Genomic DNA, 26,563 nt, shown 5'->3' with positions numbered 1-26,563 from the left:
GGGGAGAACCGTCAGGTTAAATCAGAATTAAACATCTAGGGGTAGTGATAGTTCTTAAACACAACACACAAAAGAGTTTTGGGGTTTCTTTCTTTCACAGGCTTCTCAAAACAGCTAGTTCCCTAATAGTCAGACAGAGAGACCTTCTGTATAGATATGGTTCAACTCCCACCAATTCACCTGAAAGGTTCCCACTGCTTTTGATGGGGCTTGGCTTGAAAACTGAGTATGCTGGGAAATGACCCCAGTGCCCTTAGACAAGCTGGGCAAGTTCCATTCTAAACTCTACCTTGTCCCACACCAGTTTTGACTGGCATCAGATGGACGTCACACATATAAACACTGAGAAGCTATTCAGAGGTGGAATAAGTTAGTCCAGTCATTAAATATAAGGCCTATAGGTACAGTGGGAATAAACTGTATAAAGCTTTATAGAGGCTTCGCAGGTTTCTCTTGCCTAACACTGCCAGCATAGTGTCCCATGGCTGGACCATACACCCCTTAAAAATGCCAGAAAAGTGGCACTTACAAAAATGCTGCTGAGGTAGCAAACAGGCTGATGAGCAACTACCCAACTACTCTACTCGCTTTGTCCTCACAGGACATATATCCCTGCACCAACCCATCTCGGGCAAAGGGAACTGAAATTTCCCCAGGAATCTCACCTGAGAAGTTATTTATTTGTCCATGCTTGGAGCAAGACAACACTAAGCTCTGAGAATGAAGGAGCGGGTCTGGAGTATTCAGAGCAGCTCTCCCAAAAATGAAAACTCAGGTCACGCTTCCTGGGATCCATCCCAGTTCAACCAGTTGTCACTGGTGGATGGGGTTTCCTCAGAAACGAACCTGCTCTGCATTTAGCTTGAGAGACAACCCATGAGACTTTCTGGCACAAGGGTCCATCTCATACAAAGTGAAGAGCTGGAGACATGCCCTCTGTAAGGATAAAGGAAGAAGAGACTTTTTCTCTTACCCAGACCCTGGTTCTGCTGCTCCCACTCGATGGTGTCAGGAACCTGGTAGGACACCCCAGCCAGCTGGGCCACAGGGTTTTCCAGGCCAGCTATGGGCTCCTGGGAAGTCTCGCCTGGAAGCGTGAAACCTGGCAGCTCCGTGTCACCCTCCATGCTTTCATCCATTAAATCTATGTCTTTGTCCTCCTCATCTTCCTCTTCCTCCTCTTCTTCTTCCTCCTCCTCTTCATCCTCTTCCTCTTCCTCACCGTCTGGCCAGAGAGATACAAAAGCAACATCAGGAAAGATCCCGTAAGACAGAAACTTCATACATCTCTACAGCTGAGCACCAAGACAGGCAGCTGATACCACTTCTCCAAAGGCAGACCAGCTGAATGAATGTCTGCCTGTTTTCTAACAGCAAAGACACCCAAAGGGGTTAATTTGGAAGAGCTCACCACCGTTTGAAGTTGCTAAGTAACAATGAGATGTTGTCTTAGACTGTCAAATGGATTAGCAGGAAATACTGTTATTTTGCTTCCTAATAGCAAAGTATAAACAAGCATGTGCATGTGTACAAGTCCCTGAGTATATATAACTATACTGCTCTCTGCTCAACTAATCTCAGCTCAAGTGAAAACTATTTCCCAGATTTCCAATCTTGGAGGCAGCAATAAGTTGGTTCTATTTTTAACTTTTATTAAGCCTTTCACAGCTCTGGAAAGGATGGTGCTTTCCAGCCCAATTAGACTGATATGGCCACTCCTCCAGAAAAAGTATCTCGCTGTGATGCGTGCTGGCAGATCGGCTCTTGGGTGCGGGAGAACAGCGGTGATGGCAGTGATCCTCAGCAGGTTTATACCGGCACTCCTGTCACAAACGATTTACACCAGACAAAGGTATGACCAAGGAAGACTTAATTCAGTATTGGAAAGAAGGCACCACAGCCAACACTTCATGTGACAGCAAATAAATGTGATGCCGAGGAAATCCCTGTGGATTCTCCACTAGAGCAGATACCCATCTTATTCCAAAGCTGACTGTACTGTTAACATATGGAGAAATGAATATTTAAGTCATATTTCATTGCTAGAATCTAAAATGGTAACACAAGAACGACCATACCGGATCAAACCAAAGGCCCTTTCTGCCCACATCCTATTTCTGACCACAACTAGCCACAGACGCTGAAGAAAGACTAGAGCAGAGCACACACAGAGCCAGTCTTTCCACAGACTCCCTTCCCAGCTTTTAGTTATGAAAGACTCAAGGACTTCCTGAGCCAGAATTTGCATCTGAGCTATTCAATGTCTACTAATGGAGCTACCCACCATAAAAAGATAGTATTGATAATAATGACATGCTTTGAATTTCTCATTGTTAGTTTTTCAAAGTTGAAAACTAAAAAATAATATTTATGCCCTTTATCTAATTTACATAAAACTCTGCTCAGCCCTGTAGAAAAACTCCCTCCTGACGCACTCAGACTGGGAGAGCCCATCACCCTGCATCCCAGCAGTTGGTTTAGCCAGAGGTCTAAGGCCATGTTAAAAACTAAGGATCCAGCCAAATTAACATTTGTTATCTAGATATCCCTTCATTTCTCTTGTAGTTTTACCTTACATAGGTTACAGACACTGCAATAAGATGGAGTGGCCAAGGAGCTGCACATATCATACCTGCTGTAAATAAAGCAGGTGATGCTTCACTCTTCTTCTTTGTGCTGTGGGATGCATAGAATCATAGACTCGTTTAGGTTGGAAAAGACCTTTAAGATCGTCGAGTCCAACAGTTAACCTAGCACTGCCAAGTCCACCACTAAGCCATGTCCCTAAGCACCATGTCTACACATCTTTTAAATGCCTCCAGCATAGTTGTTCCACAAAACACCTGAGAAACAAACTGGGGAACTTTGGGGAAGCTATTTAGTTGATGGTTGTCCAACTTGAATTAAATGGGGGAAGCTGGCCTCCTTCCTTTGGCCTCTACTTCACAGACTGGAATACCTAGAGAAATCAATGCACATTATAAAACCACAGCATTCACTGCACTGTTACATGGCATCTCCTTTCCTTCTAATTCAAGGATTTGCTTTAAAACACTGCATGTTTTTTCCAGCTCACCAGACAAGACAATCCCACTTGCCACCTTTCAATTTTAGCCCTGCATTTCATACAAATGAGCTGCTGTTTGAATTTAGCTGCATCATCCTGCTATAGCATGGTTTTCAGTACCTGGAAAGGAATGATGACTCCTCCAAACAATTATACCATGCAGAGCATCTAATGGAGCTTACAGGGATGTAGTTAGCCCCTTAAATTCTCATTACATTTTATAGGCAGCTTCTATCTTATAATGTGCCCATCATCTCAAATCAACATAAGAATTTTCTCTATCAAACCGCATGTTTTCATCCAAAATACACAGCTTCTGTAAACCTGAAAATGGCACCTGGAGAGTACTTGCAGGAAACCTGCAAAGACAAGTTAATGTACGTCTTTTGCCTCTGCTGAGAGCAACACAGCTATAGACATTTCCAAACTTTAATAGCAAAGACGCTAAAGAGCTAGCACATCAGAGAAGAGGAACATGAACAGAAGTTTTCCCTAGGTGGACTGGGTGAAAAAGCAGCCAAGAGAAAACAGAAATCAGATTTTTATCTCTGAAAAACTAGTTTGGGACAAGGTTTTTAGAAGCTTCTTGTGATTTTAGCGAGTCAAATCAAAGACACCTGCCAGGATCTAGTTTTGAAGCAGCAGATAGCCATCTCTGTACCTCCAAAGTCTAGCAGGCAGTCAAGCTGAACACCCAAATTGAAAGTGCCAAGACTACTTATCACATCTGATCATCATCAAGCTACATCAATCATCACGCAGCCACAGCATAAAGATGTGAATAATGTAGTCCTTGTAGCACAGCCGCTGCAAGGGGAAAAGAAAAGGCTCTTAGCCTGTTTCCTCCTCCTCTCCAGTTCATTCCTACTTCTGAAAAGAGCTTTTTAACCCCCCCATCCCAAAATGCCAACAGCTTGCTTTGCTGCAAGGTGCAGCGCAGAGCACCACTTGGTGGTCACAAGGAGGAAGCTACACTTCTAAAAAAATCACAGAGCTTCACAGATGTTGGATTTCAGAAGCAGAGGCACAACTGGAGCCCGGCAGCCATGGGCAGGCTGTGTGTGACGCTTGGTAGTCTCCTAAGATGGAAAATGGAAGTGAGCATCACATAGCTGAACCTCAAGCTGGAGGTTTGTGCTTCACAAGAGGGCCTTTTACAAAAATCACGTCTTCCCTTCTAAATTGGCACTTTTTGGCCTTTCAGAGGCCTGAGCAGCAGCTTGAAAGAAAAGAAACAGAAGAGACTGAAAGTAGCAAGGACTGAAAGTGCAAAGCCTGGCAGATTCAGAAGGCATTCCGATTTTCACGTGCATTTGCAGCCTATTGTGAACTATTTTTGTATCATAGCATCATTTAGGTTGGAAAAGACCTTTAAGATCATCTAGTCCAACCGTTAACCTAGCACTGCCAAGCCCACCACTAAACCATGTCCCTAAGCACCACGTCTACACATCTTTTAAATACCTCCAGGGATGGTGACTCCACCACTTCCCTGGGCAGCCTCTTCCAATGCTTGACAACTCTTTCAGTGAAGAAATTCTTCCCAATATCCAATCTAAACCTCCCCTGATGCAACTTGAGGTCATTTCCTCTTGTCCTATGACTTGTTACTTGGGAGAAGAGACCAACCTCCACCTGGCTACATCCTCCTTTCAGGTCGTTGTAGAGAGCCACCAGGTCCGCCCTCAGCCTCCTCTTCTTCAGGCTAAACAATCCCAGTTCCCTCAAACTGTATGTACTCTTCAGGTTTGGCCAAGGTTCGTCTTACAAAAAAAGAGAACAACCTCTGATGAAATGCTAGTGCCTTATATTCAAGGTACCAGTCTCCAACCAAATGCAAGTTCAAAGTTTGCTTGACCATAGACATGACTCTACCCAAATCAGTCATCTACCTGGACCCAGCTGTAGGAACACTCTGAGTAACTGACAGTGGTCAAAAATGCCCCTTGCTCTCTGAAGCAGACAGGTACACAGCACCACCAGCAGTTTCTGCTGTGAGCCATCCTTGCTCTATAGATCTGCATATGTTACATATAAGTTATCCTGTTTGCATGTGCCGAATTCTAGCTCTCGCTTGTGATGTGCCATGGGGACTTATGAAGGAGGGATGGTACCCTGTCTCTTCTCCCAGTGACACCAGGAGATCTCAGCACTGAAATACTTACAGTCCAAGCAGACGTTCATATTTTTTACTGCAGTTGGGTAACGCAAAAGTAGTCTTGAACAAAAGTGAGTAAATAAATCCAAAATCCACCCCTCTTTGACAGACTAAATAAGCACTGTATTTTGTAAAGTAGGCTCTGCTTTGCCTTTATTGACACAGGAAAGCAAAAAAAAACGAAGAAATATAACACCTCCCGGCTGTGACAACGGTACAAGCTAAGAAAGATGCAAGCAGCAGGAATCCCTAGGAAAATGAGATTCTCAGTTCACATGTCAAAGATTTTAGTTTTGAAGGACCTGACAACCTTGTAACAGGCATTCAAATTTTCAGGTTTGGAGAAGCTATAGGAAAGGACAAAGAAAACAAGTTTGAGACAAAATAAAAAATTTTTAGCAGAGTTTTTGGGGGTTCTCAGCTTTATTAAGTCACCAGAAACAGCAATGGTCGGGCTTTATCATGGGACTCCATACTGATCCATTAGCAACATTGGTGATAACCATAGGATATGATTTGCAATTTCAGGGAGGCAAAAGTTCCCTATGCTTGCTTCAAAAAAATGCTTTTTTTCTGTACATATCCATGATGACTTCTGTGGCTCAGCAAAGAGAAATGAGACCACCTCACACCTCCTTTGTGAGGCATTTCCCTGACCCAGCAGGAACCCACAACCAGCAGTGTCTGAAGCAGCTGGACAACAGCCAGCATCCTGCAAGTAAAAGCCTCAGCCTGCAATGGCACAGGACTCTTGCAAATCAACTGTAAAGAGGGATCTTGGCCTCTCTGAATGGTCCCATGCTGCAGAGAAGAGCTCTTCCTCCTGGTAACTCAAAGTGCCAATAACCCATTCCTCATAGATGGCTTCAGTTGGGCTTTATGCTTCTCTATGGGCTTCACACAGCTGCAGAAAGCCATGGTCCTCCTGAGCAGGAGGAAATCCAAATTACTCACAGCACTGCTATTAGCACAGGGCAGCAGCTCTAAGCCCACGCCGTGGGGGAGCAGCACCAGCAAGGCACTTTGTGCAGGGCTTGCTGCAAACATTGCCGTCAGTAACATGCTACAACTGGGCTGCAACAGCAACGAGGAAAGAGGTTTTGGTATAATGGCACGTAAGAAGCTGGAGCCAAAGCCACTGTTGTCGTAACCTTGCTGTTTTCACTTGAAGAAACCTTTGCTGAAGTGGGATGTTTCTGTCTTTAGATATTTTCCCTTAATGTTTGCAAACGCTTTTACTCCTCAAGATTCAAGAAGCCATCAGGTTTAGCACACAAGAGAAATAGCTTGTTGTGCCCTGAGCTGCCAGAGTCTCTCATTAGAGTGTGATAGATTCACTCACAGTCACAAACCAAATTCAAACTGAAAAAAAAAAAAACAACCCACAACTAAAAAGGAGGTTGCAGGACAAAACCTGGAGTTCTCATTTTCTCTGGACTTTCCCTTCTCAGCCTCCCTCACACCAAACTCAGAGGACAATGATGTCTAGACAGTAACGTGGAGCATCGTTATGCTTCATGATAGTCTAACCTGTGATTTTATAGGGTACCCAGCACTGTACGATCTGCATGCCTGGGAGCACCTGATGAGTGCCAAGCAAGTCGTGATTAACCAGCAGCCGTCACTAATTGGTTTCCAGTGGTGAGCCCACTCTTTGCATGACTTCAGGGAGATGCAGTATGCCAAGACCTCTCCTGTACAAGCACGGAGCAAAGGCTCCTGCGAGCTGAGCAATGGCTGCAGAGAGCACAGATCTAGCACCTACCTGCATAACGTGCCCGTGAAGGAAAGGAGAGTGCTATGGAGCACAATAACTCCCACCTGTGCTGCAACACACACTGGGGACCCACACTGTTGTGCAAAATACTACTTTTCAAGAAGTTTCTTTTCCTGCTGTGTGTACTGGAGGCGCTCACATGGGAAAAGGGCTGCAGGGGCAGACTGAAGTGTCTCATCCACAACGCACCCCATAGCTTATCTTCTACTCCCATCCATTTCACATCCATATGGCAGCATTGGGCCTTGGTCATCCATGTGTGCCTACAGTATAGGAAGCAGAGGTGTAAATAACGACAGCAATAGGGATGGGGGCCTATGACTACCTTCTGTTGCCAGAATAGGAGGAAGAGGCATTAAGAAGTCTCTGCCAAACGCTTTCTTCCAGTGAGGTTCATTTTCTGCCTTGCTTTTACGATCACAGCAGACTGTCAAGGCAGGAAGGCCTTTCTAGGACAACTCTCTTTTATTATTAATCCATTGCTTTCACGTGATCAGTAATAATGTCACCATCCGACATCTCCAAAATGCTGCCAAGAACAATCGCTTGTGACAGCTTGGAAGGAGACAGTTGGTAGGAACGTAGGTGGGCTCTCATGATGTGCAGACAGCTTGCTGGGTAGAGCACTGTACTGTGGTGGGTCAAGATACCCAAGCAAGCAGTGGGCGCAAAAGCTATGCAAAATCATCAGGGTAAAACCCCCATACTGATGAGTTCAGCTAAGCCCAGCCATGTTCAGCGCAAAGCTGTCCTGGGTATTTGCGGACCATGTTGCATGAACATAGTCTTAAATGCTTTGCTCTGGAAGGGGAACCAAATTAAGTGTGGCCTCTCACGAGAAGTAGCAGCATTTGGCTTATTGCACAGAGCCAAGGAAAGGGACTATTGGGAAGAACACATCCGTTGGGTGGGATCCTACCACGCAAAGCAAGATAACCTGACCCTACCCATATTAGTTTCAAGAAAAGAGGAAATTACATGTCCAAAGCTTTTCTGTAACAGAAGAAAATCCTTGCTGCATCTAGGAGAGGGAACACACCCCTGGCAGCAGAGCCGAGCCGATGCTTTTTTAGGAGCCTCTGCTTGCCAAAGCCCAAGCACTGCAGAAGCCGCTCCCTGGCAGAGGGCTCCTGGACATTGCAAAGTCAGTAGGAGAGATTTGGATTCTAATTCTAACCTGCTTCCCCTACCAAATCTGAGGGGATTCACACCTGCTTTTTTTTACAGTCCTGGCTCACTGCTCGTCATAGGGGATCCAAGGCACAGAAGCGCTTTAAAAAAAAAAAAAAGTAAAAGATATTCCAGCAGGGATCACAGGTCTCCTTCTGTATTAAGATCAGAAACAATCATTCCCAAGAGCTGCATTTCCAGCAGCATTCACCACAAAATTGCTTTCACACTGAGCCAGGCTGGAGAGTTGGTTTAGCAACACAAAGCTATTTTAAAGGGAAAAAAACAGAATGCTGCAGAATATACAGTGTGTACTATAACAAGTTTGCTCCCTAGTTTGCCGCAGAACAGCTCTTCTAACCTGAGGTATGCAGTTATTGAACTAACCAGTATAAAAATCAGGACAAGAAAGTAGTGATTTATCAAGTGAGGGCATTCAAATCAGACCAGATTTAATGACCATGACCTGTAAGTGGACAGGGCAGAACAAGACAGATGAAGGCAGACACAGAGCTTACTTTTCTCAGCAAAACACTTTCACATGGAAAAGGGCTGTGGGCACAGTACTTTTTTCGAATCATAAAAACGTAAGCCCCAGCAGAGACGCAGAATTACAAAATGGTTGGGGTTGGTAAGGATCTCTGGAGATCATCTAGTCCAACCCCCCTGCCAAAGCAGGGTCACCTACAGCAAGTTGCACAGGAGACATTAATTCCATTTTTTCTTGCAAAAAGCTGTTTGATGGTGTCTCTTCAGAAGTATCCAATTCAACCACATTGCCTGGGAAAGGAACAATCAACAACCCAAGAGTTAAGAAAACATTTGATTTAAGCTTCATTTTCTAGACAAACCCAGCACAGATCCATCAGAGATGATGTAGATTAGGGGGTGGATCTGTTATTATGGGCAACAATCTCCAGGGTACCGAGGTTTTAGCTCAAGTCCTATCAGGTGCCAAAAGGGAAGATGACTTCAAGCCCACTCAGCTCACTTCTAGTTTGAGCTCATGCTTCTTTCTAAGTCCTTGATCCTCCTGCAGCCTTCACTATCCTTCATCAAGGGCAGTGCTTCTCCCCTGGGTATTTCCATGAAGAGGTTCAGAACAACGCTGCTGTCCTGTCCTTGCACCCACATGACCTGAAGTGTTGATGTCAGCCAGAAGGAAACACACCATGGGATCTCTGCCCACATTTAAAGACAGCTTGTTATATTAAAAAAAAAAAAAAAAACCACAAAAAAAACAACAAACCACTATGACTTTTCCCAAAAGACAAAGAAAGAAGTCAGTGCTGTAGTCACTGCATTCTGTGTCAGATTGACAAGAGGGACAGCATCCCACCTGCACAGGGCAGGAAGCAGAAACAAAAGAGCTAAATCAATTTACAGGGTGGTTCACCCTGTCCCAATGCCCAAAGCTCCCCAGAGAAGCTCCATGAGCAACACTATCCCCCACCCGCTGAAGGGCCCCAGCCATCAGTAGCTCCAGAGGAAAACGCTCCTTGCAGAGCTTTCAGAAGAAACTGCCACACAGCTGCTTATCTGAATACACCCCGCTAGAGCTGCGAGGGTGAACTGCTTAATCCCCAGATTAAAATAAAAACTCATTAAAAACTTTCAGCCACACGGTCCAATTACCTTTCAATAGCAATCATAGGGGTTTTCTACTGTTTTTGTTTCAGCTTGAAGATAAGGATGAGAAAACTACAATATTAAAGTGATATTTAAGTGAACCCCAATTTTTTGGGCAAATGAAAAGTCAGATACAGTTGAAAATTCAAGCATAGCCTGGCCAGAACAGGAACTAAGGTGGGTCTAAGAAATGTCACCTCACCTGCTGGGGGCAGAACAGTGCCAAAGTTACTTGGAGAAGTAACCAAAAACCAAGAGTACAACAGCCATACAGCCCACCTCTGCCCAGAGAGCAGCTGGGCAGGCACATGCCATTTCCCAGACATGTGGGAAAGCCAATGCAATGATGCCTAAAACCATTCCTAGAGATTCTTGCAGGAGTCGCTGTTGGAGACCATAAAGCCCTAAAGTACATTGTTTGGCATAGTCAGCCACTTGAGAGAGCGTGTGGTTTGGGTTTTGTTAGAGCTGCCAGTGCATCCACAGCAGAGCAGGGTGGCCAGACCACATTCTCCCTCTTCACAGGGAAGCACTGACAAGACTGAGCTCAGCACAGCGGCTGCACACAGCAGGAGTTTCCTAGCTCCTCTTTAATTAGCCTAACACCCTCCTAGCTGTTCACCCACAAGCTCCCAACTCATTAAGGGCTTGATCACCCTCCACACCCCCCTCCCGTCCTCCACTCCCAGATGGATTTCATGAAACAAAACAAGTTATCACCAGGTTTAGCAGAGATGTTGTCTTTGGTCAAACACTTTCAGGAAAAGAAAAATGCTTGGTTTTGATACAAGATTGTCACTTTTTTTTTTTAAACAGTTCTCTGCTACAAAGGAAGAGAATTAGGGATGAACTATCTACTGTGAGGAAGAGGGAGGTCAAGCTTCATTAGAGACACAGCAGTTCCCATTTCAGGGGGAGCAATAAATTAGAAGACAAAAAGTAGGTACCAAGAACATTTAATAATTTATTTTGTGTGTGCTTTGTTTTAAATCTTCTGTTCCTTGCCAATTTAGCTGATATCCAAAGAGCTGGTGAGGAATTATAGTATCAGGCTAGTTAACCATGCTGGGTTAAGTGCCTGTCTTATTTACATCCCTGCAACCTCATTTAAATTTTTAATGGAGTTGCAGAGACTTAATGAGGCAGGTCTTAATCCATACAGTCAGGGTCCAAATAGCAATCCCAGTCAGTCTTGATTTCCAGCAAAAATACTCCTCACATCCAAAAAAAAAAAAATGAAGGCTTCTTGTACTGTGACACAGCTCAGAAGAAAGATGCAAGGAGAATTTGAAGGGTCTTTCATAAAGTTATGTAAATGGCTACAATTTCAGAAGTATTTTCTGAAATAAGGCAACCACTGCCTTCACTTCTGAAGTATGACATGCAGCTTAGATGACTCTGTACAACAAGAACAAGACACAGGGGAAAGAGGCAGAGAATGAAGAGGACTAGGAGAGCTTTTACTGAAATTAGTTAAGCTACAGTTTCCTTGGAAGTGTAAACTTGAGTATGCAGGTCAACAAAGAGCAATAGCAACTGTTAAAACCCAAAGACAAGTGGATATTGTTAAAATATCACTAATATGCTAAGGTCAGAAAGTCTAAAGCTTCATACTAGCTATGTTCTGGAACAGCCTTTAACACAGCAGATGAAGCAAGCACAGTGAAGCCCACAGCCAAGGTTCAGAGGGGAGGTGGCCCATGACTGCAGGACACTGGATTTCCTGATCCCAAGGATAGTGCCAGCTGTGTTTCAGGATCATTAAGGGGCTTCTCCTCAGCCAGATGCTGCATTAGGTGAGGACACTGCCAGCTAACCAGGCAGAGTACCGGAAACAGTGCCATGCCGTCCTAGCCAGCAGACACCCAACACTGCCTTCCCAGCCCCTCCACCCAAAAGACCAGGATCCTGCCAGCTGCTTGTTGAGAGCCAGCCTGATTAAACAGGAACACTTCACATTCAAGAGCTACACAGTTACGATCTCCTCCCTCTAGAGCAGCGGAGTTTAAGTTGCCATTTTCAGAGCTATTGACTGTTCCTGACACCGTACAACAGGTAGAGCATCCCTTGCTTTTATAAAAGCTCTAAGCACACTCTATATCTAGCAGGCTACATAACAGCTGAACAGCATAAGCACCTCACCCCCAGCAACAACAGCTTGAAGCAAGCCTAGATGACCGAATAAGAACCAGCCTTAGGGTTTACACACTGTTGCAGAGTAGTTCTGGATTTTGGGGGGGGGGGGTAAGGGGTACACAAAAATAGGAGAGGCACACCAGGAACACCACTGCATAACACTTTTTGGTTCTTTTGAAAACTCCTATGGGAGATTAGCAAGACCCAGATTATTTATTCCTCTCTCCATCTCAAAATCACCCAAGTCAAGTCTCTAAATCCCAAGTTAACACTGAAGCGGGCCAAGCTAGAGCTTACCAAGCTGCAGGCAGGGGGTAACATTGAGCTTAAACTGTTTTCCTGATGAGCTTCGATGCAGGAAGGACAGTACATGGGGGTCTAACAGGTGAAGGGCTTCTATGGATTTGTGGGTTGAGACACAGGTACATCAAGAGGCAGCTGTTACTGCTGCATCTGGGCAGCCTTGGAAGGTAACACAGTGACATCTGTGCTACACCTCAGAGGAGGTTAATCTTAGCATGGTTTGATGAACACTGAGACACTTTCCCATTCTCTGTATCATGTGTTTCGCTCCACAATCGCCATTTCAGCTGAATTTTTGCTGTCCAGGCAGGGTGGTGGCACACAAGAAAACCAAACCTTGAGTCTGCATTGACTGATACAGATCCATGCTCACCAACAGCCACCAGCAATGGTGCTGTAAGCTGTTCACACTGAACTGGCCTGGGACCCAGGCTGCAATGGGTGCAGCATCACTCTTGGCAGCAGGCTAGTTCTGTACTAACTGCTGGTTTAGGATTAGCACATAAGGACAACCTAACCTTCAAGGTCCTCGTAGAAAGGGTGCTAACCAACCTTCTGCTTAGCCTCAGCGCATCCCTGGCTCACATCCCATGTGGAACAGCAACAAGAGCTACTTGAGGACCAGCTGAGGGGAGCCAGCTGCTGTTGTGCTCTATCCACCAAGTTTCAACTAAAAACTCCTAGAATCTGGCAGAGGAGGCAACATGGCAGGCTACATGTTGCTTTGGAAAGTTATACCTACCAAATGCTGCGATGCTTAAGGTGTGGAGCCACCTCTGCCGATATCTACCAGGCAGACATTACAGCAAATCTAGTCCAGAGGGAACATGGTTTCTTTCAAAAGAGCCACTTTACAAAGTGTTGGGAGGCTTACACAGTGGTCCTGAATAGGCATGTTGAATTAGATTATATCTCTTTGGACCCTAAAAGCCCTACAGAGAAACCTACAGCATTTATCTCGCTAGAGAAAGATACACATTCTGGGCACAGAACAAAACATATGATTAAGTCTCCCAGACAAGTAAGCCTCATTCTCTGCTGTGTCCTATCCTGTATCCCATAGTGCCTTTACAGGTTTTGTCTAGCTAGGAACAGCAAGTAGAACCAGTCTCACAGAGTCAAGGTAGGAGGATATTTGTTACCCAGCTAATCTCTCCAGAGTCCACTAGAGAGGAGTACGAGCTCATCTAGAAACATTCAAAGCACATCATGTTTGTCTGCAATTTGATTTTCAAAACAGTTTTTCATCCAAGCCAGGTAAGTGAATATACTGATGCAATTAACCACAGGCAGCTTGGCACAGATGGTCCCCAAGAAACAGAGCTAGCTGAACAGCAGGGGTTTATATTTAATGATGAGCCAGGCCGTCAGTGAGGCAAGTCAGCAAGACCCCACTGAAGGCAGTGGAGACCAGCCGAGCTCACTGAGCTCCTTGCACTTCTTCCACTGGAGCACAAGGCACAGCCTCCTCACAAAGGGTCAAGATCCCTCATTAAGGACCCAAGCATATGCTCGCAACAGCAGTGATGTTTGACCTCACATCCCCCAAGAGCTTGAGCACCCTGGGCTGGAGCTCAGTATAACTTTATAGGAAAGCATTCCCAAACATTTTGTATCCAGCAGCATCTAGATATTCTGAGAATAAGCACTAGGAAATGCAATTTTGTGGGAACAGAAACCAAGCTTCCAAATGCCACTCCACCATGAGGATGTGGTACCCCCTAATTGCCATTACACAGAGAAAAAGACATGAAAAAGTAGAGTCACAACTCAAAAGCTTCCTCTGTGCTTAACCGGGGCAGTAGCATCCCCAAGCAGAAAGCCCATCCCCAAGTGGTATTTGTCCCATTTTATAAGATGTGGATTGGTGATCCCTAACACCAACGAAAATTCTGGCTCACGGCACCAAGGTCTAGGTTGATCAGAAGATATTTAGACCACAAAAGCTGTGCCAGTTGTCTAAACCACACAGCACCCCAGAGAGCACCATGTCTCTTGGATGACAGGCACCTGCAGAGCCATACCCCAGAGCCAAGAAACCCACAGCCTTCTAGTTGAGCCATCATTTAGGAAAGCGGGTCCTAGCTACAGCCCATATTTGCCCTTAGAGGAGCTCAAAGCATATTAAAGAGCAGAGCAAACAGGCCTGTGGTTGCATAAGACAGCTCAGCATTTTTTTTCAGCAGGAACTCAGGAAAGTTGCAGCAGTCCTATGCCAGAGCAGAAAGCTTTTTTTAAAATGCCTGTGCAGAAAGTCTCATTAAATAGAGAGACCAATGCTTAGTTGAAACAGAAATCCCTCTTATCTTCCTGCACAGAAAACCAGGCTTCTAAAGGAGATCCCAGAGGGCTCAAACAGTTTAGCCTCCTGAATTGTACTGCTCTTGCTAAGCAGAGACCTTATTTCCCAGCCTGAAAGATCAGGTTTTCCCCCAACACATGCCCTTCTTCCCCTGCTGCCGCTCTCCCATTATCAGCAACACATCCTCGCATTGCCAGATACGTGCAAGATTCACCCCAGCAAGGGACAAGTGCTGTAGCTGAAGGCCCAGAGAGCTCATTGAAGGCTTTGAAGCAAGCCTGACAGAGGGCAGGAACTGCAGCACCTCGCACATGCAGTGGGGAGGGCTCCCAACTCCCACCACCCTCTAAACTTAACAGAAGCAAGAGTTACTGCTTCACACAGAGAAAAGATGCTGATTTGCTGTTGTCTATGGCACCCCACCTCTAATCAGAAGAAAAATACCATCTGGCATGCCACCCCTGGAGGGCTGCCAATCTTTGCAGTAAAATATGAAGGCAAGAGAAGGTCAAGATAAAGGAAAGGGAGCAAAACAGGCAGAAAGATTAATCCCTGCCAGGTGGTACAGTCCAGGCACTGGAGTATAAAACTGGATGGATGAGCAAGCAGAGAAGAGTTTAAGTAGGAGAAAGAGCAAGAAGCAGAAGTGAAACAATCGTCTGCAAGAGAGTCATGGATGAGCTGAAGAGATAATAGATCTGAGCTGCAGATCAAAGCCAGAGTAGGATCCACTTCACTTAAATCTCTCTTGATGGGCATATGCCCAGGTGGAATTTGCATCACTGGGTGTCAATGGTCTAAAGACAGTCAGGGAGCAGAGACTCCAACACTGGCAGTGGACAAAAGCAGTTTAAGTAAAGGGAGGCCAGGTGGTGAGGCAAGGCTGCAGGAGCTGGTGATGGCACAGCAGCTTAGCAGGCAGCTTTGAGTTGGAAGACTATCTCAAAGGGGATGCATCCTTTGCCTCTCCCAGCAGTGTCACACAGGGAGCGTAAATAGGGCATCACTTGTTCTTGCAAGGTTTCAGCCAGTTGGACACTAAGGTAGCCATCTCATGCTGAACATCCTCCTGCATTGCATGTGGTAAGGATTTCAGCAGTTGGGTGTCAAGGACTCCCCAGCTGTCTGAACACATTCCCGTGAGTGTTACCTGGTACAGAGGCTCTGCACTGGATGCACACACCAGCAGTTACAGGTATGCAGAGCTGGACTCTACCGCAACAGTGATATCACTGCTACTCCCTCTCTCCAAGGGAAAACCCCCTCCTTTCCACCACAGCCACTTGAATTTCAGGCATCCTCCATGACACCGTTCATTGCTTGCTTCCTGTACCTCCTGGAAGGGGACAGGTTCTTCAACAACTTTATTAGGAACAATAACATATGCACATTGCTGCATGCCGAACAGACAAATTGGGGACTCTGTGTCAAGGCAAGTGGGCCACTCCACATGAGACTGCCTGCCTCTTAGCCTTGAGATCAGTGGTACCTTCTGACTCCAGGCGGTCCAGCCCATAGGTCACAGCTGTACTGATCCTCCTCACAGATGGAAGAGCTGTCCTCCTGACAGAAGATGCCATTGATGCTGGAGTTACCAGGACCACAGTACTGCTGGATGGCTCCTCTGTCTGTCCAGACTGGGTAGCAGACAACCCACCAGGAGCTGGAACAGCCTTCTCGCTGGTGACCAGGACCACATCTGTGAGATCTACAGAAGAGAGGAAGCATCAGCAGTTTGGCATAATATTAAAAACCCCACCATTTAAGTACAAACTCCTTAATGAAGACTTAACTCATAGTGGAAGAAGTTATTAAACTCTCGCCTCTTTCAAGAGGTCCAAGTGATTCTGCAGTAATGAAAGCTTCTCCTCCAGGACAGCCAGTACAGGAGGCTCCCTTTAATGACAACTCAGGTTTTACTTCCATTGCTTTAAGGAGTGCTGGTCACCACCCCATAGCAAGATCAGAGCACTGAGACATGGATTGAGATCTGAACCAAGTGACAGATCTAATTGTTTGTTGCAAAGATAAGTTAGTTGAATTTGTAATTAAATCCCAGAAGCAAATTAGTGGAAACTGCTGGAAAAGCCTTCTCTCCCCTACAACAGGGCCTTAATTTAAGAGATACAATGGAAACAGGTTTTCTTTTGATGTCCTGCAATATAGGAATTACCAGAAGACCTGCCCAGCAGCAGTTTCATTACAGTGGTCCCTACTACTACAGAAATACACTCAAGCTCAAAGTCAAAGCTTTGTGCCAAGGGAACCCTTACTACATTCCTGTCAAGAAGACAGGCTCCTACATGTACCTGCCAAGGTGACATTGAGCCTGTAGGCAGCAGCTAGATGAACACAACTGCTTAAAGCATTTCACCATGAGCTACATCAACCTGATAACTCACCATTCCTCAATGGAAGTGAGTATCGGTGCAGGCTTCCACACCCAAGGGCTTGCCAGACTCTTGCAAGAGGGTGTCTACTTCCCCCACCCACTGCTCTATGTTACCCCAATTAAACATTTTCATCCTTTGGACTGAGCATCAGCAATCTGTGACTACCTTTGGCTCCAGAAGTAAGAGCTCTCCTTCTATAAATAAAAACTGGCTTAAATGTCTAAGGTTAAAAGTCAGTTTGCTAGCAAAGATAGATGTGGGAGTTTGGTTTGGGGTGATCTTTTTAAACCTGTACTCCACTGCCATTTGTGGCTGAACATCCCCCTGCATATTTCAACACAGCGGATCTGGTAGCATGGGCAGAAAGCAGTGGCAGCCCAGGGCTAGAGGCAGCCTGCAGAAGGCTAAAAAAAGTCACTTTGAATATGAATGCTGTGTGTTGAGACTTCAGCATCCAAGCATTGATATTGGTTTCTGATGTACCATTGTATGTGGAAATGAACCCATAGTCCTTGAAGCAGAACCCTACCTTCCACATCTGGAGCGTTCACCATAGAGGAAGTACCAGTTGCCACCAGCATCTGGGTGGCACTAGGAGCAGTCGGCATCTGGGTGTCCTCCCCACTGTTTTCCTGGGGAAAGTTTGCAGCTTCTGTTCCCTGGGTAGCACTAGGCACCAGCGTCACAACTGACAGAGCAGCATCAGCCTCCTGGGCAATGGTTGTCACCTCCTGAGTAACATCTACAGCAAGAACACGCGTCAGTACCAACTCACAGGACTGCTGACAGCAACAGAGCAGACATTTGAAGGAATATAACTCCATGCATTAGCATTTCCAGAGCCACAGTGCAAGCAGCAGTCCAGCCAAGTATCATCAGGGCAGTGCAGCGTAAAGACAGATGTGAGAATATGCATTACAGGAACAAAAGCAGCAGAATTAGTCCTCATTTTCTTAATTGCCCCTTAGGGACACATGGGGCCACTGGGGAGCAATGCCAAGTGGGCACTGCAGGCCCGTGATGTGAAATACCATCTGAAGCACATGAGGCTGCCAGAGCAGTGCTTTTAGTGACCAGCTCTCATGGCTATCAGACTCCAGCTTTGTAGAAGGGTTTATTTTTGTTACACAAGTCTTATTGTTAGCATTGTTCCCCCAACATCTGGGACACAGCAGAGAGGGAACCTGCTGATAAGTCAAGTGCTTATAAGTTAATCTGGAAATTAATCAGTCAGGTTTCAGCACCAGCATGCTATTAGTTTTCCTTCTTTTACAGCAAAAGCGAGATCTTTTGGATGCAGTGAGGGGAAGTTGTCCTTTTGCCTCTGTAGCCTAAAAGGGAAGATTAAAGATGCCCAGCAATTAAAACAAAGTCCTAAACTCCAGCTCATGTTCCTCATCAGGTTAGGAACATGTCACTGCCCAACACTTGACCAGACTTTTTTTAGCATTCCCCCTCTATTTTAAACACTGAGAAGAAATGTTGTCATTAGGCTGATGTCATCTCTGCAGGAGTACAGTACAGGGTGACACCATCAGCTTGTGGCAGGCTGTCTACTAGGAATATTTCTGCCTGCTGGTAACAGAGGTGGCACAAACACTGGACAGCCAGAGCCTGGCCACAGCTTCACTCTAGGGTGGGGAGACACCATCAGAAACTTTTGTTAAAGAACAGCAGAGAGCTCTGGACAGATCTTTGATCCAAGCATCCTCATAAAGTCATGGAAGATGTCAGTTACTCACAGGCTACTCATACATCTCACCTATTCTTGGATTTAAAAAGCATTTACAGTCATCCATTGTCTCTATCTTCTGCACTGACTGCCAATGTCCATAGCTAACAGCTGAGAGTCAAGTGATCTCAGATGCTAACTAATTTAAACCCCTAGGAATTATTCCCCTCTCTGTTTTGCAGGGCTTCAGAGTGAGCTAGTGCAAGGACCACCTCTGAGTCCTTACACTTGCCATATCAAGTGGGACACTTGGGGAAGTGTTATCCTCCTTGAAATAAGGTGTTTAACCAGTGGGTCAGAGGCTGGGCTCCCTCCCTAGTCACAGTAGACACATACCAGAAGGTTATTCAAAGCAGACTTACACAGCTCTGGTCAAGGCAAGATGCCTACAATCAGAGTACAGCTGTCCCCCTCAACTGCTGTGAGCACCAAAACCGCAGTCCCTTCTTTGGTAGTACACCACACATGCAGAACATTAAAGTTGGGGGTTTTTTTGACTAGCACCAAGTCTCTGCTGATGAGACTCCAATTCTCTACAGAGACCTCCATACTCAAGCACACCTTTCAACCCCAGCTGCCACAACCTTTCCAGTCTCAGCTTTCCTGTTTGCTACCACAGCCACCCTCTCTCAGCTTGAGGAGCTGAAGAGGCAGCTCAGTATAGTTGCTTCACCTAACAGTCAGGACAGGGTACCCACCCAACAGACCAAGGCCTAGCTGTACACAGGGACATTGTGTTATCAGAACAGCCAAGGCTAGGCAGTACTTTATGGATCTGATTTACCTGTTTAGGCTATTATGCCTCCACAAAGGTCCGCAGTCTTTCCTGGTGGAAAGAGATACCCTACCTCTATTGCAGGTATCAAGACTGCACCTTTCTCCACTTTACCTCTCTGAAAGGAAGCACAGATTCCCAAGAGCATCCCTCCTAAACCTACACTTAGAGGCAAGTGTCTAACAAGCAAATTTTACCTTTCCATGAGCTTTCCAGAGTAGGAGCAAGATCTGACTGTGTATCTGTAACCACAGCAGCCTCCGGCTGTGATGGCAGGATGCTTTTCCCCTCCTCTGCTGTGACTGCATTTGTGTTTTCCAGCGAGTTGAGATCAGTCACGTCTATATCCGTCAGGTTTGCAGTGTGGAGAGCATCACTGCTGCCTGTGGAAGTGGCCAGCAACTCCTCCCCTTGCACTAGCGCTGTGCAGTTGGTCTCCTTGACAAGCTCAGGAGTTGGTGGAGGAGACACTGGGGATGGCAGCACTCTTGCTGCATCCTCTTCCTCCCCCACACCTCCCTGTGGGGTCTGGGATGGTTGTGTGGCCCCCAGGCCCTCTGTCACCTCCTCATGAGACATGCTTCCCCCTTGACTTATATCTCCCAGTTTTGTGTCATCCCAGTCAGGTGGCACAGTGTCCATATGGTGGATGGTGACAGTGCCAGCTGTGGTGGGCAGCTCTCCTCGCCTGTCACCTGTCCCTGCTTCCAGGTGGAGAGAGGCCTCAGTAACCACAAGAGGATGTTTTGCAGCCACAGATGCTCGTACAGCCAGGGATTTCAGAGGGCTCCCTGTGCGGGCTCTCTGCATTCCCACCTCAGAGGTCGTGCCATGAGCCCGGGGAATCAGGATGACAGGGTGGTCGCTTGCTGTTTCCCAGTTGGGGGAGCTGGGGTACAATGTGGGTTGGGATGCAGCCAAGGGGTGTGAGTTGCTCTCTGTCTCCTCCACAGCTGTCCCAGAAAGAGGGTTTACTGAGAAGCTGGTAGAGCTGTGCTCCATTTCAACACCACCCTCTGTGGTGGTCTCACTAATGGGGCCACCAACAGACTCCTCCTGGACAGCAGGGTTCAGCGTGGTCACAGCTGTGGTCAGCATGGCCTTGAACACATCATCCTCATCCAGCTCCGACTTTGTGGGACCAAGCTCCTCCTCATCTATGGCAGCCACTGCCACAGCAGAGGTGTGAGCACCCAGGCCTTGGCTGCCTGCGATGATGTGGCTCAGGCTTACAGGTAGCGTTTCTCCTTCTGCAGTGAAAGCTTCATTTATGGGCATCCCAGATGGCTTTGCTAACACTCCACATGGCTCTTCAGAGACAGCCTGCTCAGAAGGGCCCAGGTTATTTTTTAAGTTCTGCATGGTTGTCCTGGCATCTTCCAACCCATTTCCTGCCCAGGGCCCATGCTGGACCTTTGTCATGTCCCTCTCCTCCAGTGGCTGAGATACAAGGCATGGTGGACTGGAGGACAAGAGCAGGATGCTGTAGGTGACCACGTAGATGTTAAATCCTATTGATCTACTCATAGCTGAGAAGAGGTGTGCCCTGAAGCCTGCAAGGCTGACAAGTCCAGAATGCAAGACCTAGAAAGGGAAAAAGAACCAAGATTACACACACCCATAACCACCTACTAACCCAGGGCCTTGAGTAACTGAGTGACAAGTTCCAAGCACACCAGCCTACGGCCAGTTCCGAGCAGACCCCTCCTACACATCCCAAGCGATGGATCCCTCCATCTGCTTTACTGTTCCTAGCCTACCCAATCTGAAGTCTCATGCCAGACAAAACCAAATCTTGGTCTGAAGCCCAAGACAGACCTCACCAAGTGCTTGCCCCTGCGATAGAGCAGAGATCAGACTTGCAAGCATACAATGAGGATCAATTTGTTTGTCCTTCATCAAGTCCAGGATTGATGCTTGTCAGTGCCAACCAGACTGAAGTCTTCAGACCTGTTATGGCAAGCCCTCTTCTGTGCATTGACACAGAAGAAAACCAAGGAACTTGGAGAACAAGGTGGGTCTATAGGGTGCAACACAGGACCAGAGCCTAAACAGGAGGCTTTAGGGCTGCATTAGGGTCACGTCCTGTCCCATATAAGCTCCCTGGCCCCATGGAGAAAGGCTACAGCCCAGACAGCAGCACTGCTGCATTAGCACAGTGTTTATGCTGCACTGCACCATGGAGGCACTTCCAGAAAGTTTCACTGTGTGCTTTGAGAGTCTCCAAGCAAGTGCTGAACCAGTAGCCCAGCAGCGATCCAGCCAGCTGACAGCCTGCTCTTGGCAGGCTCTGCTGCCTCCACTAACAGAGCTCAGGCTGCTGGACAGATGGAAGTCCTCACAGCAGCAGCCTGCTCCTAGCCACCTCCTTTTTGGCAGGTGCCTCTCAGTCCTGGGCTTGCTGCACCACCACTCAAAAGCAGAAGTCCATCCCATCCAAGGTCCCACTCCCCACACCCAGGGCAGCTGGTCACACAAGTCTCATGCAGACAGCAAACAGCCCTCTCTCACACAGCAGATCTGGTAAGGTCCTCCCTTCCAGTTCCAGGAGGCAGCTCATCAGTGGCACAGTCAAGCCCTACTGCAAGAAGCCTCCACCCATCAACAGCTTCACTTGCTTTGGCTGGTATGTTCTCAGTTTCACAAGTGAGCTGTTCTTACCTTCAGGCCACAGGACTAATGAATAACAGTAAGGAAAGAGGTTGGGGTTGTCAGAACCACCCCTCAGTCTTCAGAGAAGATAGATAACCCTCTGCAGTCTTGCTCATGGGCACCAGGATGAGTCCCCCAGCTGGGTAGACTCCTCATTTCCCCACTCAACCAGCTTGTAGATAAATATTACTTGCATTTGTACACACACAGCGCAGCAGCAAGCTGCCTAGCACTGCTTTGTTACACAAGGGCATATCACCCCATGCCTTCTCATGCACCCAAGTGATGCTGTGCAAGAGGTAACCGCTGTTGTGGGGAGAGGGATCTGAGTAACACCACACTCGTGCTAGTCCATCTAACTCAAAGGCCCTCTGTGTCCTGCTGCTCATGTGCATTTGTCTCCTTTTGGAAAGCATCACTGTGTGCATCCCAGCAGCTAAAGACAACCAAGACATCAGAAAGTTTAGATTACATCTGGTCTGGTCACACAGCTATCTGTATTTCCATCATAAAACATACTAATTATTCCACACAGGAGAGACTCATCTAGCTGAAGACCCTTATGATCTGCAGGGCCATCTGTAGCATAGAAAACAATCTCAGCATTACCAGCTTAGGAAGACACAGGTCAGAGTCAACTACTGCAGGCTCCATTATCTGGTTAAGCCTTCAGGGCATGCAGAGTCACTTTTTCCACTCTCTGCAGCCCTGGCCCTCAGCAGTTTGAGCTGCTGCAATAATTCCCTGTTGCAGGCCACGCAAGCACCAGGTGCTCAGGGACAAACAAGCTGCCAAGAAGCTGTTCACCAGCAACAGCATAGATACCTTCCACTTTATTTTTAGCACCTCCTCTCTCTGGAGGATGGGTGGCCACCCATCTATCTCCTCTACCCTCCCTGCCAAAAAAGTAATTGAAAACTGACAGTACTGAGCTATTCTTCCAGCCTAATCCTTTATGCACTTTTGTAATTAAAAAAGCACTAAGAGTATATTACACAAGTTAAATTGATAGTGCCCGATGACAGGCATCTGCCTTGCCACACTGATGAATATAAATTATGTTCACCTCATACCCCTTTCGCAAGTGCCAGTTAAGACAAGACACATTGAAACATCAAGAGGTTGTTTGTTTTATTTTTTTAAATAAAGAACAATTTGGACCTAAATATAGTTTCTCTAGAACTCAGGAGTCTTTTCAGGCTACGCAAGTAGCTTCAGCAGTGGTTAAACCTAAATAGAACTCCAGCTGCACTTGAAAGACAGCCATAGCATTTCTTACAGTCATATACATTATGCATATACATTTGTAGGTTCCTTGCTCTAGGTTCTCAGATAGCCCAATACATTCAGGAGGTGGTTAGCAGAAGTACTGAAACAATCTCTTCACAACAAGCTTACTCCATCTTTACCAGTACCAGGAGTGTCAGTGAGTAAGACAGAAAGCTGCTCTCTACAAAGCTGGCTTTTAGAGATCCATTAATTAAAAAAAGTATTAAGAGCCTTCCTTCCTTCTAGCTAGCAGAAAACATGGGCAGTCAGTACTAGCCTGGTGAAAGGGTTCCTGGGGTACTCTGGGCAGCCTCATACTGTTTCCCCCAGTCCAAAAAGCACTGTTGGCCATAGTCCTACATTTGTAAAGGGTGAAAATAATGTTGGAGAGTTATTTGCTCAGGAAATCCACAACAACTAGATCTAAGCTAACCTAGACCTCTACATTCAATGAAAGCTGGAGATCGGGGCATGGAGCTTGCTGCAGGATAATGGCACAAGCGCACACTTTAAAGAAGATTAGTCAGAGCTTAAGATCTACTTAGCTTTAGGAAGAGGCTGGATTAGACAAAGTATGAACAGCAGTGACCTGGCTATCTTAAGCCAAGTTCGACACCTTGCTGTAGCGCTTCCACTTCATGCAAAGGTGATACAGGTTTTAGCAGGTAGCTGGCTGCAGAGATGCATTGGGCTATACATTTATCATCCCATCCAGCTATTTTTATAGCCAGTCTGCTCTACAGCCTTAGCCAAGCAATAAAAGCAAGCTGGAGCATGCTGCTCTGACCAAGCATCTCCTCTGTAGTAAACTTAAGCTTTTTTGTTACTAGCTTGAAGCTGTAGAATTACTCAGTATTTCATGCCACAAGAACTCCTTGTCCCCAGATTTCACCTGGCATTCTCCAAGCCAAAGCCCTGGAGGACAGCTGCCAAGCACTGGCCAGGCTCTTGGTGGAAAACTAATCCTTCCTTCAAATAGGAAGCACACACAAAGGCTGAGAGACAACACCAGCTACTTCCCCTGCACATAATAACAAGTCCCAAGAGATGCAGTTCCCCTAGCCACAAAGGCAGCACGACTGCAGACAGTCAAGGTGCTTTATCTTTAGCATGGAAAAAGTTTTCTTTTAACACTTGGTAGGCTGGAAAGCAGCCTAAAGGACTGCTAAGCTAAAAACAGGTGCCAAAACTGGCCATCTCCAGGAGCTGCCCATCAGAATAAGAACCATCTACTACTGTGGGCAAGTCACCAAGTTGAGGGATGATAAACACAAATTGATTACCAGCTGAAGCAGTCTTGCAGACTCAGTTGGATCTTCCTGAAGCAGTCTGCTTCCTTGCTCCACACAATTAGCACCAGCAATAGCTATTAAACCATTAACTCCCTCTGGGAATTTTAGTGACCTGTTTGAAGAGTGAGCTCTTGGAAGGACTGACAACAGCCAGCTCAGAACAAAGCCCAGCCTGTAATGGTCACTCCAACAGGGCAGGCTTGAATGGGACAAGCACAGAGCAGGCCAGGCTTCTCTCATTCAATAGCTGTTCCTTACATGGACCAGTAGTTCGTGGACACATGCTGCAAAGAATTAAACTCTCTTCTCTGTTATATGCAGCTGCTCCCTAGGCTGGCTTTTTAGAGTTCCACCCAGCCAGTTTCCTTAGAGAAAACTCTCAAGAAAACCATTTGGTGTTATTTTCTGCCTTTGGCAAGTTCTGGTTATGTTTTTCCCAAATTGTTGAAACAGCAAGGGGTGAAAAAAAAAGCATTGAGCTTTTAACTCACTTGAATTAATAACCCTGTTCTAACAAACCCTCTCCCAGAGAAGACACTTGTACTCCGAAGCTGAAGTGGCAGCATGCATCATATAGCAGAGAGCACAGGAGATTAACAGGTCAGCTTCAGACAAATCACTGTCTAGCCTTTGCAGAACAGAGGTTTTTTGCACCTCCAAGTATAAATTTGACTGTGCCAGCTTCAGCTGAACAGTCCTGGATGTGCTCAGCTCCACAATTCATCCGCTGATTGATAAGGGAAATAGACAAAAGCACTGCAAGTCTTTTAATGTGAAGATTTAGCCAAAACATACAGGTCAAGCAACTGCCACCAATCAAATGCTATGTTACCAGAGTGCTAATGTATGCTACCCAAGCCTTATTACTCATGCTGAATACAAAAGCCAGCAGATAATACACTGCAGAGCTCCATCTCCTACTTTTGCACACAGGCTGAGAAAAACGGTTTTGTTTCATCTTACATTATGTCCTTGCCCAGTTCAGCCAAGTAAATCGTACAGCTGACGCTCTTACAGCACATACTTCAGATAAACAGACCTCAGCCAGTCAAGCTATCTCCAGCAGCTCACAGTGAAATCCCAACAGTGACACAACTCTACACCAGCCACCAATACAGCCCAAGTCGGATGAGAAAAACTATGTAGACACAACCGCACATCAGAGGGGCGCATCTTCTTCTACCTTTGAGGATGGATCCTTACAAGGAAACAAATGAGATATTAATATTCTGTAAGGACAGCCTCCTACCAGTCCTAGTGAGGCACCTTAATACATAATACATCACCTCCACTTCCAGCATTGGTGTTGTTCCAGCAGTAGTTCTTTGAGAAGCAAGAGACATGACATGTTTTAGGCATTATTCCCCCCAACCACTAAGCAATCGCTTCCTTTGTTCGGAACACCACAGACCACCTATGGAAATCCCTACTCAGATTTGCAAATAAAAGCTGCATAGTTCTTTGCGGCTTCTGAAGCATGCCAGGTCCCCAGCACCACAGAAGTCAGGGGTTCACCAAATTCCTGAGGGATTAAAAAAAGACTGGGAGGAGAGGGGTTTAAAAATGAGGCCAAAGTGTGCAGCAGTTTTCAAACACCAGAAGGATGGAAACGCTGCTCTCCAGACTGACTAGGAGCCACAGAGGCAGCGTTCACATCCCAATCGGAAAGAAACACTCAGAGATTTCAGCGCCTCACCTAACAGACAGCAACACCACGCAGCAAATCTCCTGGAGGATCATGAATCTCCGCAGGTGAAGGTTTAAGATCAGATTAAATACACCTTGTCAGGCCCTTTTAGCTTGGGTAGCACCTGCTTGCTGTTGGCCAGGGAATGGCATTAGTGGTGGCTCAAGGCTTGACTATCTGTGCTTGCGGGGCACAGATCCATCCCCCTGTCCTCTTTAGTC

The 26,563-nt window shown here is 46.3% G+C and overlaps 1 protein-coding gene across 1 annotated transcript; it reads right to left on the bottom strand.

Moving 5' to 3' along the window:
- Positions 1 to 973: 973 nt before the first annotated feature.
- LOC104154582 (chromosome unknown open reading frame, human C14orf37) lies at positions 974 to 20,969 on the bottom strand (the record flags this gene model as incomplete). Its single annotated transcript, XM_009695547.1, has 4 exons — positions 19,640 to 20,969; positions 17,465 to 17,677; positions 16,032 to 16,250; positions 974 to 1,225 (listed from the first exon to the last, which is right to left on the bottom strand). Coding segments are annotated over exons 1-4 (2,014 nt in total), but the record flags the coding sequence as incomplete, so codon positions are not given.
- Between the last annotated feature and the right edge of the window lie 5,594 nt (positions 20,970 to 26,563).

Source organism: Cariama cristata, unplaced genomic scaffold, assembly GCF_000690535.1.
Source record: "Cariama cristata isolate BGI_N322 unplaced genomic scaffold, ASM69053v1 scaffold7402, whole genome shotgun sequence".
NCBI classification, from domain to species: domain Eukaryota; kingdom Metazoa; phylum Chordata; class Aves; order Cariamiformes; family Cariamidae; genus Cariama; species Cariama cristata.
The sequence above is the reverse complement of the archived record's forward strand: the minus strand, read 5'-3'. Positions and strand labels throughout refer to the sequence as shown.